The sequence below is a fragment of the Theropithecus gelada genome, chromosome 9, assembly GCF_003255815.1.
Source record: "Theropithecus gelada isolate Dixy chromosome 9, Tgel_1.0, whole genome shotgun sequence".
NCBI lineage: Eukaryota > Metazoa > Chordata > Mammalia > Primates > Cercopithecidae > Theropithecus > Theropithecus gelada.
The window spans coordinates 70,948,035-70,968,698 of record NC_037677.1 but is presented as its reverse complement, the minus strand read 5'-3'; the positions used below and the strand labels follow the sequence as shown (position 1 = coordinate 70,968,698).

The window sequence follows — 20,664 nt, the reverse complement described above, 5'->3', positions numbered from 1 at the left end:
TTTTTTTTTTTTTTTTTTTTTTTTTTTTTTTTTTTTTGAGACGGAGTCTCTCTCTGTCACCAGACTAGAGTGCAGTGGAGCGATCTCAGGTCACTGCAACCTCCTACTCCCTGGTTTAAGCGATTCTTCTGCCTCAGCCTCCCGAGTAACTGGTATTTCAGGCATGCACCACCACACCCAGCTAATTTTTGTATTTTTAGTAGATACAGGGTTTCACCATGTTGGCCAGATGGTCTCGATCTCCTGACCTCGTGATCTGCCCGCCTTGGCCTCCCAAAGTGCTGGGATTACCGGTGTGAGCCACCATGCCCGGCCGACACCTTGAATTCTTAAACCATTTGAGTCTTGAAAGATTTGATTTCCAGCATAGTTGTTTATTGGAAGGTAACAGTAGGACAGACATTGACGGTTACTTGAATCAGTACCAATTACAGGCCTCTGGCACTCAGAATTGTCACTCACAGTTTTATAAGATGGGGTTTTTGAAAATTCTGACATTCTTTTTTTTTTTTTTTTTTTGAGACAGAGTCTCATTCTTTCACCTAGGCTAGAGTGCAGTGATGCGATCTGGGTTCACTGCGACCTCCGCCTCCCGGGTTCAAGCAGTTCTCTGCCTCAGCCTCCTGAGTAGCTGGGATTACAGGCATGTGCCACCACGCCTGGCTATGAAAATTCTGACATTCTTTTATGTGAGAACACCTAACTTAGTATCTAGTTGACTCAAGATGAGAGATAGTTCTCAATGCTATAATTTGAATGTCTTTGAAAATTTCGCTAGTATTATACAAGCTTTTTCTTTTTCTATACTCAGAATTAGTAATGCAGTAAGCTGTGTCTAATGACATCGTAGTGTCATCCAAATTCATTGTATAAGGACTCATCACAGTACATGGATTTGTAATCATGTGTCCTCAGAACATCCTCGGAACTTAGTAAGATGGGTTTTCCAGTTTTACAGATAAATAAGCCTAAGCTGAGATAATTAGGTAATTACTTAGGTCAGTGACTTAAATACCTTATGAATCACTAGTTATTTTGATATCAAGACCTGTTTCTACCAATGCTGCCATATTGTACTCATCATGTTCATTTCAATGTGGTTCTCATCTATATTGAACTGTAGATTCTGTGTTAGCATTTATTACCTCTGCTCCAGTATTGATTCTTTTATGTTAGGTTTGGCAGTAAGGGCCTTAGAAATTCCTCACAGTGAATTTTTAAGATCTGGAAGAGACTAGTTTGAAATATTCATTTTAATATGTATCACAGAGGTAATGGATTCTAATTGGTTATTGAAGTTTGTCAAAAGAAAAATTGTACTTCCACTAAAAAAAAATAGCTAGTCTTTGAACTCTGAGTAAGTTTGTTTCATCAGGGTTTTTTGGTCAATTTTTCTTTAAGAGACAGGGTCGTATTCTGTTGCTCACACTCAAGGGATCCTCCTGCCTGAGCCCTCCGCAGTAGCTGGGACTACAGGTTTGCACTACCATGCCCAGCTAATTTTTTCAAAAACTTTTTGTAGAGTTGGGGTCTTGCTGTGTTGCCCAAGCTGGTCTTGAACTCCTGGCCTCAAGCAGTCTTCCTGTCTCAGCCTCCCAAAGTGTTGGGATTGCAGGCGTGTGCCACTGTGCCCAGCCTGTCAATTTTAAATATGGAAAAATTATAACTTAATAAAATTAGTGTATATTTAGATATTTCTTTCCATACACTTAATTTTGTCAATGTAACTACTGGTAACAAATGTCAAAACTTATGTGAGATAATTTCTAGTTCTTTGGTTTGTTTGCTGCTGATTCGGAAAGTGATATCAGATCTTAATTTATACATGACTATTGCTCATGTTTTGCTTACCTCCGCTGCAAAGGACAGGGTCCATGTGACTGCCTGGCCACAATCGTTTTCTATGTGTTTGGCCCTTAAGAGTGCTGAGCATGTTTGTTGAGTAACAGCTTCCCTCCAGAGTGGTCAGTTCTCACATCACATGAGATAGTTAATGAAGCTTCTTACTTTCTAGCTTCTGTAAGAAAAGTAATCAGATATCATGGTCCAAGGAATGGCCTTGTGCATACCTGGAGTCCTTATAACTATCCCATTTTAATTATATTGTCCTTAAAATCTTCAAGGTAAAAAGATTTGAACCTCTTCTTTGTGCCCTGAAAAATTCCAAGGAAAATTTATTTCTTTGTTACAAGCTGAGCTAGGCATAATGAAAGCACTCTGGAAAAAGGAGGTAGAGAATACTAAGAGATATCCAGCAGTTATTGCTAAGTGGTGGGATTGGCATCGGACACGTTATGTATATTTTTATCTTCCTCTTAATAGCTAAATATGAGATATTCCCCCCCATTTTAAAGATGAAGACTTTGAAATACAGGGTAAGTGGTCATGGTAGGATATGAAAGCAAGATTGGGCTGGGCACAGTGGCTCACGCCTGTAATCCCAGCACTTTGGGAGGCTGAGGTGGGTGGATCACCTAAGGTCAGGAGTTCAAGACCAGCCTGGCCAAAAGGTGAAACCAGATCTCTACAGAAAATAAAAATTAGCTAGGTGTGGTGGTGGGTGCCTGTAATCCCAGCTACTTGGGAGGCTGAGGCAGGAGAATTGCTTGAACCCAGGAGGCAGAGGTTGCAGTGAGCCAAGATCGTGCCCTTGCACTCCAGCCTGGGTGACTGGGAGGCTGAGGCAGGAGAATTGCTTGAACCCAGGAGGCAGAGGTTGCAGTGAGCCAAGATCGTGCCCTTGCACTCCAGCCTGGGTGACAGAGTGAAACTTCATATCAAAAAACAAAACAAAACAAAAATTAGCCAGGTGTGGTGGCGCATGCCTGTAATCCCAGCTACTTAGGAAGCTGAAACAGGAGAATCGCTTGAACCCAGGAGGTGAAGATTGTGGTGAGCTGAGCTCACACCACTGCACTGCACTGCACTGCAGCCTGAGAAACTGAGTGAGACCTTGTCTCGGGGGGAAAAAAAAAAGTCTTTCCTGGAATTCTCCAACACTTGAGCTCTTATCTTAAGTATAATTGCATTATATTAGACAGTCAATTCAGTGCTTATTGATTTGAGGTAATTGTTTGCTACTTGTTTGTAGGAGACACACATTGATTGGGAAAGGGCAAGTGAGTGAGATTTCTCTTTCAACTGAAGACCCTACCATAAGGTCAGGTGAATATTAGATTTTCCTCTGCTGTCTTTTCAGTACAGTGTTCATATGGTGTTTTTTTTCTTTTTCTTTTTTTTTTTTTTTGAGACAGAGTCTCGCTCTGTTGCCCAGGCTGGAGTGCAATGGCGCAATCTCAGCTCACCACAACCTCTGCCTCCCGGGTTCAAGCAATTCTCCTGCCTCAGCCTTCTGCGTAGCTGGGACCATCGGCGCATGCCATCATGCCTGGCTAATTTTTGTATTTTTAGTATAGATGGGGTTTCTCCATGTTGGCCAGGCTGGTCTTGAACTCTTGCCCTTGTGATCTGCCCGCCTTGGCCTCCGAAACCAAAGGAGGATTACAGGCGTGAGCCACCATGCCTGGCCTGGTGTTCCTTTTCTTTTCATCTTTACTTAACAGCTTTCCCCAAGGACACAGAAGAAAACAAATAGAAAGTTATAGAAAGGAATACTGTTTTCTTTTGGGAAAGAAGGTAGTATTGAACATGTATTTTTGGGGCAGTTAGCATGTGGAAGTAAAAGGTACTTGTCAGTGATGGCAGTCACTTAGTAACCTAGTTGTTGTAGCTGGGATTTTTGTTGGTTATAGTTGATGAAAACCCACTTAAAATTAGCTTAAGCCAAAATAGATAATTTATTGGACTCCAAAGAAGGGTGCAGGAAGGGCAGGGGTAAAATGTAGCTTGGTTTATGAACGTATGGAGCCTGTCAGACTTAATCAGACTCTCCCTCTCTCTTTTGCCTTTTCAGGCTTGTCTGCTTCACTCCTGCTTTCTGCAGACCTATATTTCTACCTGGCTAGCCTCTGAATGTCACATTAATTAGACTTTCTTGATATTCGCTGCTCCTAAGTTTGAAAATCAGGAGAAGGGATACTTTAGGTATCCAGACGACAAGGTAATACAAGAATGTGGGCCCAGTATGGTAGCTCACACCTGTAATCCTAGCACTTTGAGAGGCCAAGGCAGGTGGATCGCTTGAGCCCAGGAGTTCAAGACCAGCCTGGGCAACATAGTGAAACCTGGTCTCTACCAAAAGAAAAAAAAAAAATAGCTGAGCATGGTGGCACATGCCTGTGGTTCCAGCTACTTGAGATACTGAGATAGGAGGATCACTTGAGCCCAGGAGGTTGAGGCTGCAGTGAGTCGTTATCATACCACTACATTCCAGCCTCTGGGTGACAGAATGAGACCCCATCTCAAAAAAAAAGCAAGGGAATCATAAGAGAAAATATATTTACAGTTCTATCTATAGTTATCAATACCATAAGTTTATGTCAGCTGTTTACAAAATGAATCATCTGTCAGAAATAATGGGCAACCACAGCTGTAGACCTCAATCTAACGTAACCCATCAAGCAATTAAAAAAAAAAGAATGCGGGAAGTCCCACAGAATCATATGGATTGCCTAGGAAGTACAGAGAGGTGGGACTGTTTTATTGTGAATGTCATAACTAATTTTGAATTACCAGAGAAACATATTTATGGACTTATTACCCTTTTCTTTTTGAGATAGTATCTTCCTCTGTCCCACAGACTAGAGTGCAGTGGCGTAATCACGGCTCACTGTAGCTTCAACCTCCTGAGCTCCTGATCCTCCTACCAGTCCCTCCTGTAGCTGGGACTACAGGTGCTCAGCACCACACCCAGCTAATTTTTCTGTTTTTTGTAGAGATGGGGTCTCACTGTGTTGCCTATGGTGGTCTCAAGCAATCCTCCCACCTCGGCCTCCCAGAGTGCTGGGATTATAGGCGTGAGCCACCGTGCCCAGCCTTTTTTTTTTTTTTTCTTTCTTTATGAGGTGGAGCCTCACTCTGTTGCCCAGGCTGGAGTGCAGTGGCGCAATCTCGGCTCACCACAGCCTCTGCCTCCCAGGTTCAAGCGATTCTCCTGCCTCAGCCTCCCGAGTAGCTGAGACTACAGGTGGGCGCCACCATGTCTGGCTAATTTTTGTATTTTTTGTTGAGACGGGGTTTCACTGTGTTAGCCAGGCTGGTCTCAAACTCCTGACCTCGTTATCTGCCTGCCTCGGCCTCCCAAAGTGCTGGGATTACAAATGTGAGCCACCGCTCCCGGCCTCAGCCTATTACTTTTAATGGCTGTGATTCTACCAAGAACAGTATTTAAAGAGAGACCAGTTTTAATATGTGTAAACTGTAAAAGTTGTTTTAAAAATAACCACCACCAAGATAGGTTTTCTGTAAAATCTTCAGTTTATAAAAAATGCAATTTAGCTGGGCATAGTGGCTTATGCCTATAATTCCAGCACTTTGGGTGAGGGAGGGAGGAAGATTGCTTGAGCCCAGGAGTTTGAAACCAGCCTGGGCAAGATATCAAGACCCCACCTCTACAAAAAATAAAACTTAGCTGGGTGTGGTGCCATGTGACTGTATTCCTAGCTACTCAGGAGGCTGAGGTGGCAGGCTTGCTGGAGCCCAGGATATTGAGGCTTCAGTGAGCTATGATTGCACCACTCCGCTCCAGCTTGGGCAACAGAGCAAGACCCTGTCTCAAAAATAATTAAGATGAAAATTTTTCAAAAAATGCAATTTAGTCTAGACCCAACAATATTGTCAACTTCTTGATGGCAGGTACTTCCGTCACTTCTATTGTCTTGTAGTACTTAACGAGGGATATATCGAGTATGTACCAGTACCAGGCACCATTCTAAGCACTGTGATGTTTCATCTAGTTTAATTTTCACAAACTCTTTTGTTTTTGGTGCCATCAAATTTACATAAGCAGACAATAACTCTCATTTTAGAGATGAGAAAACTGAGGCAGATAATTGGGAAAGCCGGGCTCATGTGTCTCATATGTGGTCAAATTGAGATTTGAACGTTGGCAGTTGAGCTCTATCGAGTCTGTGTTTGCTGTGTGTCTAATAAGAACATAGTAGGAACTCTACTTAAAATATGAAATTTGATTGCTCTGGTGCTAAATAACCCAGAGGAGATGGTGTGTTTTTGTTGAGCTCAGCAATAATCTGAAACTATAATGAGATTTAACTCCTAAATTGGCAGACTGATTAGAGATTGGACCCTACATGGGAATGTTTTAAGGGAGTTGGGAGAGCCATGAGGACCTGCTCTGACTGTTTGAGAACTTTTTATTTTTTTGGTGTTCAATTAACAGTTTATTCTGTCATCACAGAGTTTGAAATTTAATTATGGAGCTACATAAATATCCATAGTATAAGATAGAAAGTGATTGAAGTCATTAGTGACACACAGATAGAAAAAAGGTGTTAGAATGAAGTAACCTGAAATAGCATCTCATCCCTGCTTCTTAGAGTGTATCCGTAAGCCAGAAACTTTGACTTTTCCTGGGTGGAGTCTCAAGCCGTGCTCCAAACCTCCTGAATCAGAATCTTTTTCTTTTCTTTTTTTTTTTTTTTTTGAAATGGAGCTTCACTCTTGTTGCCCAGGCTGGAGTGCAGTGGCATGATCTCGGCTCACTGCAACCTCTGCCTCTCTGGTTCAAGCGATTCTCCCTCCTCGTCCTCTCAAAGTGCTGGGATTATAGGTGTGAGCCACTGCGCCTGGCCTTTTAGAATCTGTATTTTAACCAGGTGATTTGTATTTTTATTAAAACCTAGAGCCCTTTGATTTAATAACACTTGCTTTAATAGTATCAAAACATGTTCATTAGAGAAATTAGGTTAATCATAACTGCTTGTACATACTAGCTTTCTTCATCATGTACCTTCTGTTCCCAAAAGATCTGTGTAATTTGTGGGTACTAGAAAATGCTCATGTGTTCAGAATGTGTTTTTTGTTCAGTCCAAGTCTCCAGGTTAAAATTCATCCATTTTAATCCCCGAGTCTTTTTTTGAGGCTGTCTTGCTCTGTTGCCCAGGCTGGAGTGCAGTGGCATGATCTTAGCTCACTGCAACCTCCGCCTCCCAGGTTGTTCAAGCAATTCTTGTGCCTCAGCCACCTGAGTAGCTGGGATTACAGGCATGTGCCACCACGCCAGGCTAATTTTTGTACTTTTAGTTGAGATGGCGTTTCGCCATATTGGCCAGGCTGGTCTTGAACTCCTGGCCTTGAGTGATCTGCCTGCCTCAGCCTCCCAAAGTGCTGGCATTACAGGCGTGAGCCACTGGGCCCACCCTACCCAGTCATTTCTTGTGACCTATTGTTCCCAGGCATATGTTAAGACTTAGAGGAAAGTTTGATTACTACTTAAAGAATAAAAAGTATCTGAAATCCTCTAATTGAAAGGCACCAATCTTGTCTTTAAGATTGTTGCTTGTTTGTTTCTTACAAAAATAGAAGCGGGGGAGGGGGGTGCGGGGGAAGGCAAACAGCAACGCATTGCTGGAAGTGCTGTTTTCTACTTTTGTCTTCACCTGTATTTTATACTGAGTATGATTTGTAAACGTGCCCAGAATATTTATAATCTCAATTGCAAACGTGATTCTGTGAAGTATTTTATGCAGCATCAAAGGGACATGTCTTTAAAAAGCATCCAAGACAAATCATTTTTCAGCTGACAGAACAGATTTGTTTTTTTTTTGTTTTTGTTTTTTTTGAGACCAAGTCTCACTGTTGCCCAGGCTGAAGTGTAATGGTGCGATTTCAGCTCACTGCAACCACTGTCTCCCGGGTTGAAGTGATTCTCCTGCCTCAGCCTCTGGAGTAGCTGGGATTACGGGCACCCACCACCATGCCCGACTAATTTTTGTAGAGACAGAGTTTCACCACGTTAGCCAGGCTGGTCTCAAACTCCTGACCTCAGGTGATCCACCCGCCTTGGCCTCCGCAAGTGCTGGGATTACGGACATGAGCCACAGTGCCCGACTTTTTTTTTTTTTGAGACAGGATCTCACTCTGTTGCCCGGGCTGGAGTGCAGTGGTGTGATCACAGGTCACTGCAGCCTCCATTTCCCAGGCTCAAAGTGATGATCCTACCTCAGCCTCCTGAGTAGCTGGGACGCGAGTGCCACATCCGGCTAATTTTTGTATTTTTTGTAGAGATGGGTTTTCACCATATTGCCCAGGCTGGTCTCAAACTCTTGAGCTCAAGTGATCTGCCTGCCTTGGCCTCCTAAAGTGTTGGGATTATAGGCAGGAGCCACAACACCCGGCTGCTTTTCACCTTTTTTAAGTGATGTAAAAAACACGTAAAGTTTACCCTCTTAATTATTTTTCAGTGTACAGTTTAGTAGTGTTAAGTATATTTGCATGGTTGTGCAACAAATCTCCAGAACTTTTTCATCTTGCAAAACTGAAACTATGCCATTTGAATACCTACTCCCCGTTTACCCCTCCCCCATTCAATGATTTGTTCCACCATTCAACTTTCCTGTTTTTATGAGTTTGACTACTTTAGATACCCAATAAGTTGGTTTGTATAGTATTTGTCCTTTTATGACTGGCTTATTTTATTCAGTCTAATGTCCTCACAGTTCATCCATGTTGTAGTATGTGTCAGAAGTACCTTCCTTTTAAAGACAGTACCTTTCCTTTGTGTGTATATACTGCATTTATCCATCTCCATCTGTTGATGGACATCTGGATTGCTTTCACCTTCTGGCTGTTGTGAATAATGCTGTTATGAACATGGGTGTACAATGCTTTTCGCTTTTTTGTGAAGCTGTGAAGCTTTGCTAAATCATGTGTGAGTTTGTAACTGAGGAAAACCGTTATATGAGGTAGGAAACTTTAGCTGATGATCTCTGCCTTTCTCCTTGCTAGTTAAATGTATAATCTTATGTAAGTTACATGACCCCCACCAGTCTTTTGGGCCTCCTTATGTAAGAGAGGAAAATGCATTCACAAAGTCGTAATTAAAGCAGCTGAAATAATGTATATTAAAGCTTTTTTTTTTGAGATGGAGTTTCATTCTCTTCACCCAGGTTGGAGAGCAGTGGCATGATGTCGCCTCATTGCAGCCTCTGCCTCAGCCTCCTAAGTAGCTGGGATTATAGGCGCCCGCCATCACGCCTGTCTAATTTTTGTTTTTGTTTTTGGTTTTGTGTTTTTGAGACGGAGTCTTACTCTGTCGCCCAGGCTGGAGTGCAGTGGCACGAACTCGGCTCAATGCAAGCTCCACCTCCGGGGTTCACGCCATTCTCCTGCCTCAGCCTCAGCGCCTGTAGCCTGGGACTACAGGCGCTCGCCACCATGCCCAGCTAATTTTTAATTTTTGTATTTTTAGTAGAGACCGGGTTTCACCCTGTTAGCCAGGATGGTCTTGATCTCCTGACCTTGTGATCCGCCCGCCTCAGCCTCCCAAAGTGCTGGGATTACAGGCATGAGCCACCGCACCCAGCTAATTTTTGTATTTTTAGTAGAGATGGGGTTTCACCATGTTGTCCAGGCTGGTCTTGAACTCCTGACCTCAGATGATCCGCCTGCCTCAGCCTCCAAAAGTGGTGGGATTACAGCCGTGAGCCACTGTGCCTGGCCTTAAAGCCCTTTTGAGATTCTTAAAGTGTGAGGAGGCCAGTGACTGCTTATTTATCAGTTTTCCTTTGCAATTCAAGAGCAATTACATTATTTGCTGTTAGAACTTCTGATTTTTTTTGACTTTGTTCTTTTGATGAGATATCTTTAGAACAATCTTTGTAATATTAGATGTTGGTATCATGAATTCATCAACTATGCAATGTCCAAATTTTTTATTTTAAAAACTTAGTAACTTTAATGTTGAAAGAATGACGTGATAGAAGAGAAGCTTGGATTTTACTACGTGATGAGTGATTTCCTGATTATAGTTTTTAGACTATACAGATTAGTGAAAGTATCTACAAAATAGCTCTTATTTTGAAAGGAGCTTGTTAAAAATCAAGAAACTAGACATTTTGAATAACAATCTATGATTGTAACCCTTGGTTAATCTCCAAAGAGTGGAAGAATGTGAGTCAATGAAGGAGTTAATTGCCTGGTGTTAACCTTGAGAGGGCTTATGGTAGAAGTGAAAGAAGTTGCCAGTTCCTTTCAGATGCTGTAGTTCCAGGCTCTACCCATTACATTTCCCCAGCTACAGATAGAGCTGTAATAGTGATTTGATATGTGGCAACAAACAGTATTATTTATCTTCTTTAAAGGTAGTTGCTTTTTAAAAGAAATCTTGTTTTATTTTATGATCCAGAGCAACTTAGGGATGTTTGTCTTCTAGGCTCATCAACAGAGCAGACGAGCAGACCGTTTATTAGCTGCAGGCAAATACGAAGAGGCTATTTCTTGTCACAAAAAGGCTGCAGGTGAGTGTTATTAAGTACTCAGTGTAAAACTGAAGAGCAGAAAGTCACAATAGTAATAATGTGTGTTGCTTTTCATATACAAGACTGATACTGCTGACTCACCAGAATATCAGCTTTGATTATTTTTCAAGTAAGTGTGTTGGATTTCCCAGCTCCTGCTAGTCCAATCTTCTTTCTAAACCATGAAGATGGCATAAATGTGGCAAACAATTCCTGGACACAGCCTTCTGAGCCCAAAGATCCCTAAAAACAGGAGCTGATTGTAACAAGTCTGCCATTTTATCTTAGTTATTATAAAAAAGGAGTTTGGGTTTCAAATAATTTACCATTTCAGGTTCTCAAAATAGTAATTCAATTCAGTTCCAACCAATTCATTTTCACTGAGTTTCTGTTTTCTAACATGCTGATAATGCAAAACTTGCTAAAGACTTTTGTTACCTAAAATGTGGGAGATTTTTCCTGTGGTCTTTTTTTAGCTTCCCTTCTGAATATCTCATCTCTACATGCATGCCTATAGTAACATGCTGATGATAGCTTTCATTTCAGAATTGTTGGCTTCTTATCAAAGACCTAATTTTACCCTAGTCAGTCAAGCAACCTAGCATATGTTGAACTCAGAAATAGATCTTGGGGGCCTGTTTTTCTTAGACCAGTTTCTGTTGGCTGAGTAACAAACTGAAAAACTTTGGGTCCTCGTTAGTGTAGTGGTAAGTATAAAAATAGAAATAAAAAAAATTTAAAAATCTTTGGGGAAAGGATGTTTTACTCATGCCACATCCAAAGTGAGTGCAGGTCATCTTTCTTAGGGCAGACCCTGAAGTCTTCTGCTGGCAGGCACGTTCCTTTCCCTCTAGGCCAGTATGATGATCAGAGCCATATTCTTTCCTGACAGAAGCTGCCCCTCTCTTGATATTTTACTTGTGAAATACAGACTGCAAGGTGGGCAGTAGATTGGGTAAGTCTTCTCACTACAGTGTTTTTTGCCTAGAAGTTAGTAATACATTTTCAGAGAAAATTTTAAGTTTTGTTTGTTTGTTTGTTTTTCTTTTTGGAGACGGAGTCTTGCTGTGTCGCCCAGGCTGGAGTGCAGTGGCACAGTCTTGGCTCACTGCAACTTCCACCTCCTGGGTTCGAGTGGTTCTCCTGCCTCAGCCTCCTGAGTAGCTGGGAATACAGGTGTGTGCCACCACACCCGGCTTGTATTTTTAGTAGAGACGGGGTTTCTCCATGTTGTTCAGGCTGGTCTCAAACTTCTGACCTCATGATTGACCCACCTTGGCCTCCCAAAGTGCTGGGATTATGGGCATCAGCCACTGCGCCAAGCCCTTTTTTTTTTTTTTAATTCTGGGGTACATGTGCAGAACGTGCAGGTTTGTTACATAGGTATACACATGCCATGGTGGCTTGCTGCACCCATCAACCCGTCGTCTACATTAGGTATTTCTCCTAATGCTATCCCTCCCCCAGCCTCCCACCCCCACTTTTTTAAAAAAAGAAATATTTTTGCCACTGAAGTGTACTGGAGGTATCTGCTGTAGGTCCGAGCATACAGTAGATATCCCATAAATCTTTGGGTGTTTTTATGGTGAGAGGGCTTTGTACAGTGTTAAACATGTCAACTAGTGCTCTTTAAATCTTTCCTAAACCATATTTTGTTATGAATCAGATTGTTAAATCTGTAGTCACTACAAAGACGATGTACCGTGTTTAACTATTTAAGAAAACCATGTTTTATGTGGATGCCCCAGTGAAACAATACCTTATGTAACCCAAAATGGTCATAGTTACATATATATAACATATGTTAAGTGGAGTGAATCAGCATATGTTACGCACTGAGCTATGGGATGTTATGAATATATAAAAAGAAGGAAGTTTTAGTTGTAACCTAATCCTTGTCTTTGAAGACTTAAAACTGATGTTGGGCTTCAATTAACCACTTCCCACCCCCAGTCTAAATTCTGTGACATTCTCAGGAGTAGAAAAATAAGACAATCTGTTAGATCACATTAGCTTAAATTATAGAGATGGAACTTAATGTGATTAGTAAATCCCACTGGGTTGATTGGGGGTTTCAACTTGTGTTTTAGAATGGAGTTGAAAATTGACGTGGTTGAAATGAGCTCGCTTTTTGAAATTGACTTGCATCTCTAGGGCTTATAACTGGTGTTGAAAGGTATGGATGTAGGTGTATTCTGTAAGGAAGCAACTTATTTGGAAATCATTTTAGAGATGAGGCAAGAAAAGATCAACATCTGAGAAAGATTAATAGGAAGGAAAGGCTGAAATGAGAGAATTTAAGGGCAAACAGAGGGGGCCTGGGTGTCCAGCTGTCAAAGATCAGAGGAGATTCTGAGACTAAAAACATACCCTGAGATTACCTAGCTAAGGACTTTATAGCCTCTTTGTGGTGGTTGTATTGTAAATGTGCTGAAATAAGAAGTTGCTTGATGTCTCTTTCCTTTTGAGGAAAGGTAGGATCTCTTGAGGTGGACAATGAATGGCCAAATTAAATGAAACTGAGCATGTGAGCATTCTTTTGCCAGATAAGCACATCCCTAAGTGAATTTCTCTTCTTTCATACACAACAGAAGAACAAAACCTTAAATAAGTTAATAGCCATTAACAGTGCTTAGAACTCAAAATGAGCATTTCAGAAGATGAGCAGGCTTCAGAGTACACAGTATTTTTATGGATTTGATCAATATTTTGTTTGAAAACAAATCTTAACCTAAGCCTTTTGAAACTGTGGTAACATGAAAATGATTCTATCCTTATTCAGAGGCAGTATATTGCTGTACTTTCTGTGCTTTGGGACCAGTTTAACAGATCCTGATAGAAGAGTAATAGATGTTATTATTTTTTGTTTTTTGGTTTTTGTTTGAGACTGAGTCTTGCTCTGTCACCCAGGGTGGAGTGCAATGGCATGATCTTAGCTCATTGCAAGCTCCACCTCCCAGGCTCAAGTGATTCTTCTGCCTCAGCCTCCCGAGTAGCTGGAAATACAGGCGTGCACCACCACACTCGGCAAATTTTTGCATTTTTTGGTAGAGACAGGGTTTCACCATGTTGGCCAGGCTGGTCTCTTAACTCCTAACACCAAGTGACCTGCCCACCTCGGCCTCCCAAAGTGTTGGGATTACAGGCGTGAGCCACTGCGCCTGGCCAGATGTTATTATTTTAAGACATTCTTCAGATTTCCTTAGTTCCTTTATTGTATCATTTACTTAATATCTACTTTACATTTTAGCCTCGTATCATAATTAAAGGAAGTAGTTTAACCAGAATTGTTAGCAGTTTTTGAGATAGGTACTCTTTTTCTACATTTCTGTGTTGCTGTACATTTGTATCTATTGTGAGTCTGTGGAAGAAATCCATAAACATGGAATCAGATTTAAAATAATTTTTCTTCTTTAAAAATAACTTTAAACTGCCCCATTTATAAGATTTAAATGTGGGGAATACTTTAAATGACAGTGTGATTCTTGTTGTATTCTTTGTGCTTTGGGATCTCCTTCGGTAGCCTCTTTTGTCATATACAATTTCAAGGTTCTACAAAGTGGGGAGGCATTTCAGTTGGCTAAAGCTTGGTTTTGTGAAAACTATTCGTTTGTTAAGAAAGTGGATTTAAAGCAAACTGTGGTTCAAACAGGGAGACAAATACACGCAGGCAAGATGGAAGGGATGTCTAAGAAAATTTGTCTACAGTGTATCAGAGCAATAGCAGAGCAGACAGAATGTCTCTGCAGATTTTTGGAGTCTCGCTCCATTACCCAGGCTGGAGTGCAATGGCGTGATCTTGGCTCAGAGCCACCTCCACCTCCCAGGTTCAAGCGATTCTCCTGCCCCAGCTTCCCTAGTAGCTGGGATTACAGGCGCCTGCCACCACGCCCAGCTAATTTTTTTTTCTTTTTTTCTTTTTTTTTTTTTTTTAGTAGAGCTGGGGTTTCACCATGCTGGCCAGGCTGGTCTTGAACTCCCGACCTCAGGCGATCCACCAGCCTCGGCCTCCCTAAGTGCTGGGATTACAGGTGTGAACCACCGCACCCGTCCATCTCCACAGATTTAAACATGAACAAAAGGAAAAGAAACTAGTATGCAGCTGTACAGACTTACTACAGGAAAAAAAGACAAAGTGTTGTGGGAAGGATGTAATTATGGTAAGCATGGCTGGAGCAAAGACTATATAACCAACTCTCTTTTTTCTTTTAATTCTTTTCAAATTGATACAGGGTCTCGCTATGTTGCCCAGTGTAGTCTGGAACTCCTGGGCTCAGGCAGTCCTCCTGTTTGGCCTCCCAAAGTGCTAGCCACTGCACCTGGCCCCAGCTCTCCTTTTTCCTGGAGAGGGAGCATCTAATTCAGCAGTCCCAACCTTTTTGCTGCCAGGGACCGGTTTTGTGGAAGTCAGTTTTCCACAGACCTGAGGTGGGGAAAATGGTTTTAGGATGATTCAAGCACATTACATTTATTGTGCACTTTATATTTTACAATGTAATAATAGAAATAATGAAATAATTATACAACTCAATGTAATGTAGAATCAGTGGGAACCCTGAGCTTGTTTTCCTGCAGCTAGACAGTCTCATTTAGGGGTGATGGGAGACAGTGACAGATCATTAGGCATTAGATTATCATAAGGAGAGTGCAACCTAGATCCCTTGCATGTGCAGTTCACAGTAGGGTTTGTGCTATGAGAAGCTAATGCCGCTGCTGATCTGGTGGGAGGCAGAACTCAGGTGGTAATGCGAGCAGTGGGGAGTGGCTGTAAATACAGATGAAGCTTCACTAGCTTGCCTGCTGCTCCCTTCCTGCTGTGTGTGTGGCCCAGTTCCTAACAAGACATAGACCAATACCAGCCTGGGGGTTTGGGACCCCTGATATAATTGTATCTTAAGGACTACGGTAGAACCTAGCAGGCAGGAACTCTTAAGTTATGACATCAAATCATTAAATTATTTGGATTAAGACTAGACAGAAAGCAATGCCTCATATCTGCAAAAAGGCAAAAGAGGGACTTAATATAGGTATGAGAGATGCCAAAAATGTTTACACAAGCAAGATAAAAATGGAGATTCATTATGGGCAATTCATTGATAATACAGAACTTGTTTTTTTTTTTTTTTTTTGAGACGGAGTCTCGCTGTGTCACCCAGGCTGGAGTGCAGTGGCCGGATCTCAGCTCACTGCAAGCTCCGCCTCCCGGGTTTTACGCCATTCTCCTGCCCAGAACTTGTTATTTATACCTAACCTTGTTCCCAAAAGGTTATAAAATGTCTTACCGATGAATGTATAATAAAATATCAAATGTAACTAAAGATGCATAGATAAGGACATCCATAGAGAGAGAAAGTGGGAAAGGACTAGTAGTATAGTTCACAAAATGTACCATTAGTTCTTGGATTTTTTTTAAGAACTTGCCTTAAGTTTTCTAGCAGTCATCCTAAAGAGGAAAGAATAATTTTTACATTGGCTATTAAAATTCAAACAAATAGTCACTGAGGATCTAAGATCAGAGAAGTTTTTTGAAGGTCTTCATAAATGACATTATACTGTCCTCAGTAACTTCCTCACAGTAAGTATGTCAACAGGTTCTTAGGGCTTTTAACTGTAAGGCTGATGGCTTAACTCAGAGACAATTCATTAGAAGTGATTCTATAGGAGTCCAAAATGACTTCTATAGATTCCAGGTATTCAGATGGATACAAAGTCATTGATAATCTCATGATGTTTTTGTGCATATAATGAGTAATAGGGTTTGGATAGGTTCTTGTTTGATTTTAATCTTCCCTAAACCTATTTTTCCGATGAGGCTATCTTGAGTTTCTGAATTATAAAATCCATAGGAGTTTTAAATAACAAAACCTTCAAGATAGGGTAGGGAATATTTTCATTTTATTGCCACTGACATCCTTTTGGGGGAAGTTAAGAATTCTATTTAAAAAATCCCCAGTTGTATCAGAATTATTTATCAGAACAGTTCTCTTTGTCATATGAAGATTATTAAAACTCTTCCTTTTACCTGTTAATTACAGAACGGCGACACATATTAACATGCCTGTTTTTTCTTTTAACAGCATATCTTTCTGAAGCCATGAAGCTGACACAGTCTGAGCAGGTGAGACATGTTCCCAATATTTTCAACAAGGGTTAGAAAGGTTTTCTTGTAGAGGCTTGAATTGTGTGTATAGCAAAGCGTTGTGTCCCTCTCAAAATGCTATAGTCAAAAATATATAAAATGGGCAAGGGAAGAGCACTTCACAACGGAAATTAAAACTAAATGAACTACAGTCGATGCCCCAGACATGGAATGCAGAAACTTCTTTTTTTCTAGTGGTTACTCACAGATCTCAGATTGCCAGCCAGATGTACCTTTTAGAGAGCCCTCTTTGGACCATTCCTGATCATTAGCTCTTATTTGATCATTAGCTCACAGTCAGTAAACAGGCCTGGCCAAGAGGAAACCAGCTGGACTACCCTTTGCTTGTCAAAGATAATTTAAATGTGACCCGTCTCCCACTTGTCTTTGCTTGAGTTCTTACGCAGTTCAGGTACTTTTAAATTTGTTTCACCAATTGCTTTAAATTGTCTTCTGTGTTTGGGGAGGCCCTGCCAAGTGTTTCAAGATACATTTATTCATAAGACTGGGCATGGTGGCCCGTGCCTATAATCCCAGCACTTTGGGAGGCCAAGGCAGGGGGATCATACTTGAGCCCAGGAGTTCGAGACTAGCCTGGGCAACATAGTGAGACCCCATCTCTACAAAAATTTTATTTTATTTTATTTTATTTATTTATTTATTTATTTATTTTTTTTTTTTTTTGAGACGGAGTCTCGCTCTGCCGCCCAGGCTGGAGTGCAGTGGCCGGATCTCAGCTCACTGCAAGCTCCGCCTCCCGGGTTCACGCCATTCTCCTGCCTCAGCCTCCGGAGTAGCTGGGACTACAGGCGCCCGCCACCTCGCCCGGCTAGTTTTTTTTTTTTGTATTTTTTAGTAGAGACGGGGTTTCACCGTGTCAACCAGGATGGTCTCGATCTCCTGACCTCGTGATCCGCCTGTCTTGGCCTCCCAAAGTGCTGGGATTACAGGCTTGAGCCACCGCGCCCGGCCTTCTACAAAAATTTTAAAAAATTAGCTGTGCATGGTGGCACATGCCTGTAGTTCTAGCTACTTGGGAGGCTGAGGTGGGAGGATCACTTGAACACCTGAGTTCAAGGCTGCAGTGAGCTATGACTGGACCATTGCACTTCAGCCTCGGCAACAGGGACCCTGTTTCTAAAATAAATACATATAAAATATCTTGTTGAAAACTTTTTATTGTAAAAGTATCAGTTAAGGAGATCATTTCTGTGAGGTATATCAGTGGCAGGGAGAGCCACTAGTTTCTCAAACTGAACCAAGGGAACTTTAAAGTTGTGTTCTGTCCCTTTCACTGCCTTTGAAAGTATGGAATCTGCTCATGATACAGGCATGCTTTGAACTATCCAAACACACTGTTGATAAAGATGACTTTCTTTTTAGCTGTTGGTAGAACTAGTATGTCTACAGAGGAAAGATTTCTAATTTTAAGTTGAGTACAAATGCCATTACACATGGGGTCAGGCACATTGAGGAAAACATCTGATTTAGTGTATTGATTGGGAATAGGACTTCTAACTTTCTGAATGAATGGTGTTTTTGCAAACATAGTATGTAAATTGTAAGTGTTGTTGGGTTATTCAGAAAGGAGGATTTTGGAGTAGTGTATGTTGGACATTACTAAGACACTTAAAATGTTAAAATTCTTCAAATTTTACCTTTCCTTCTATGTAATAGGCTCATCTTTCACTGGAATTGCAAAGGGATAGCCATATGAAACAGCTCCTCCTCATCCAAGAGAGATGGAAAAGGGCCCAACGTGAAGAAAGATTGAAAGCCCAGCAGAACACAGACAAGGATGTAGCTGCCCATCTTCAGGCATCTCACAAACCCTCTGCAGAGGATGCAGAGGGCCAGAGCCCCCTTTCTCAGAAGTACAGCCCTTCTACAGAGAAATGCCTGCCTGAGATTCAGGGGATCTTTGACAGGGATCCAGACACACTACTATATTTACTTCAGCAAAAGAGTGAGCCAGCAGAGCCATGTATTGGAAGCAAAGCCCCAAAAGATGATAAAACAATTATAGAGGAGCAGGCAACCAAAATTGCAGATTTGAAGAGGCACGTGGAGTTCCTTGTGGCTGAGAATGAAAGATTAAGGAAAGAAAATAAACAACTAAAGGCTGAAAAGGCCAGACTTCTAAAAGGTCCAATAGAAAAGGAGCTGGATGTAGATGCTGATTTTGTAGAAACATCAGAGTTATGGAGCTTGCCACCACATTCAGAAACTGCTACAGCCTCCTCGACCTGGCAGAAGTTCGCAGCAAATACCGGGAAAGCCAAGGACATTCCAATCCCCAATCTTCCTCCCTTGGATTTTCCTTCTCCAGAACTTCCCCTTATGGAGCTCTCTGAGGATATTCTGAAAGGATTTATGAGTAATTAAAATGGAAGGCCACAGAAAAGGGGAAAAGAGGAAATAATACAGTAATCATTAATCCAGCAAAACAAAAAATGAAAAGGGAAAACCACATAGAAGGGTCATCCCGGAAATGCTTCATCTGGTGGACTGTGGGAGCAGAGGCATTGCCAGGACTTGGGAAACAGTCACTGTGAAATGCGCCGCATATCTCATTCACTCACTTGAGCTAATGATTCCGACTTGGCAGACACTAAACTCATGGAGGTTCGGTTTCTCCTGATACAAACCAAATGGCTACCTGGAATAATTTCTTTCAAGCAACAGTTATTTTTCTTATCTTCAGGGTTAAAATGTATAAAAGTTATGTGTAATTAATCTATAATGCCATAAATGATAATGCAAAACCTAAATAATATGGTGGCCGGAGGGGCTGCCTTATATTTGAAACATGCTTTCTATCATGCATTGACTGTATGCATTTTGTTAATGCACATTTTGTTTGTTTAAATAAGGTGTGTAAGATACACACCCTTCTAGATGAAACTATATGTGCCACACTTTGCACTACTCATAATAACCTCAAGACTATCAGAAGAAATATTTAAATTTCCATTTTATGAAGAAAGGAACCAAATTATTATGCTTTTTTTAAACAAATTACCAGTTTACATAATTAATCAGGGTGCATTTTAAGTTCTAACTTTGTTTATTGTATAGTGCATCATTTGAAAATACCAAGGAGGAAATACCCTTTGTTTTTAATGATGCAAGAGTGGAAGTAATGCTAGTTGGCAGTATTTGATTGTAAGAAATCAATAAAGTAATTGTGTTTTATACCTTTGTTGAATGTGGTTGATAGTTAAAAAGCAAGGCACTGAGAGGCTTCTCTCTGCGTTGTAAACTTTGAACAGTTGCGGTTAGATGATTACTTTTGTGTGTCAAGGATGTTTTTTTTTTCCTTCAGTGTTTTGTAGTCCATTTCCCTTACGACTAGGGTGACAGAGAGTACAGAAGTTCCTGAGGTTTAAATGTGTTATTTCCAACCTTTTTCCTGACCACCACATGGAAAATGCTCAGGGCTGCTCTAGGCTGGAGGGAGCTGTCCCTTGGGCACCTGCCACCCTGTCAGAGCATAGTGTGGGGAAGTGCTGCTTTGGATTCTCTCTGCCAAGCTGAATGATGTTCCATGAGAAAGAAGGGGAAGAGGAGAATATAAGCAAAACATTTGCGTACAAGCTACTGGGCATGTTGAAATCTTGGATTTGCTGTGTGGAATTACAGAAGTGAGAAATACATTGCCTCCTCTGAGGACAATTGGGTTGAGGAAGTTGGGCTAGGCTCACAAATCCAGTGATGAAACTAGTAGAAATAGGGCCAGGCGTGGTAGCTTATACCTGTAATCCCAACACTTTGGGAGGCTGAGATGGGAGGGTCGCTTGAACCCAAGAGTTTGCGACCAACCTGGGCAACATAGTGAGACCCTGTCTGTACCCAAAAAAAACTTTAGCTGGGTGCAGTGCTGGTGCGCCTGTAGTTGCGGTTACTCCAGAGGCAGAGGTGGGAAGATGACTTGAGCCTGGGAGGTTGAGGCTGCAGTGAGCTGTCATCACACCACTGCATTCCAACCTGGACACTACAGTGAGATTCTGTCTCAAAAAAAACCAGTAGAAGTGACCATGGAGAAATCGTATTTTTTCCTGTCTCATCTTGCAGATGAAACAAAAAATAAACTAGCTTGTTAAATTATTTTGAGCTCTATACTCTCTTAAAAGTTACGTTAATTTCCTG

At 41.4% G+C, this 20,664-nt stretch overlaps 1 protein-coding gene across 2 annotated transcripts in view; it reads left to right on the top strand.

The window, feature by feature from the left end:
- NRBF2 (nuclear receptor binding factor 2) overlaps positions 1-19,712 on the top strand; it is a 22,484-nt gene extending 2,772 nt beyond the window's left edge. Inside the window, exons 2-4 of one of the 2 annotated variants that reach the window (XM_025397714.1) lie at positions 10,292-10,376; positions 16,454-16,494; positions 18,193-19,712. In XM_025397714.1, the coding sequence (XP_025253499.1) occupies positions 10,292-10,376; positions 16,454-16,494; positions 18,193-18,900 (834 nt within the window). In that variant the 3' untranslated portion in view covers positions 18,901-19,712. The remainder of the gene's footprint in view (positions 1-10,291; positions 10,377-16,453; positions 16,495-18,192) is intronic. The other variant, XM_025397715.1, reaches the window with a different exon arrangement.
- The last annotated feature ends 952 nt before the right edge of the window (positions 19,713-20,664 follow it).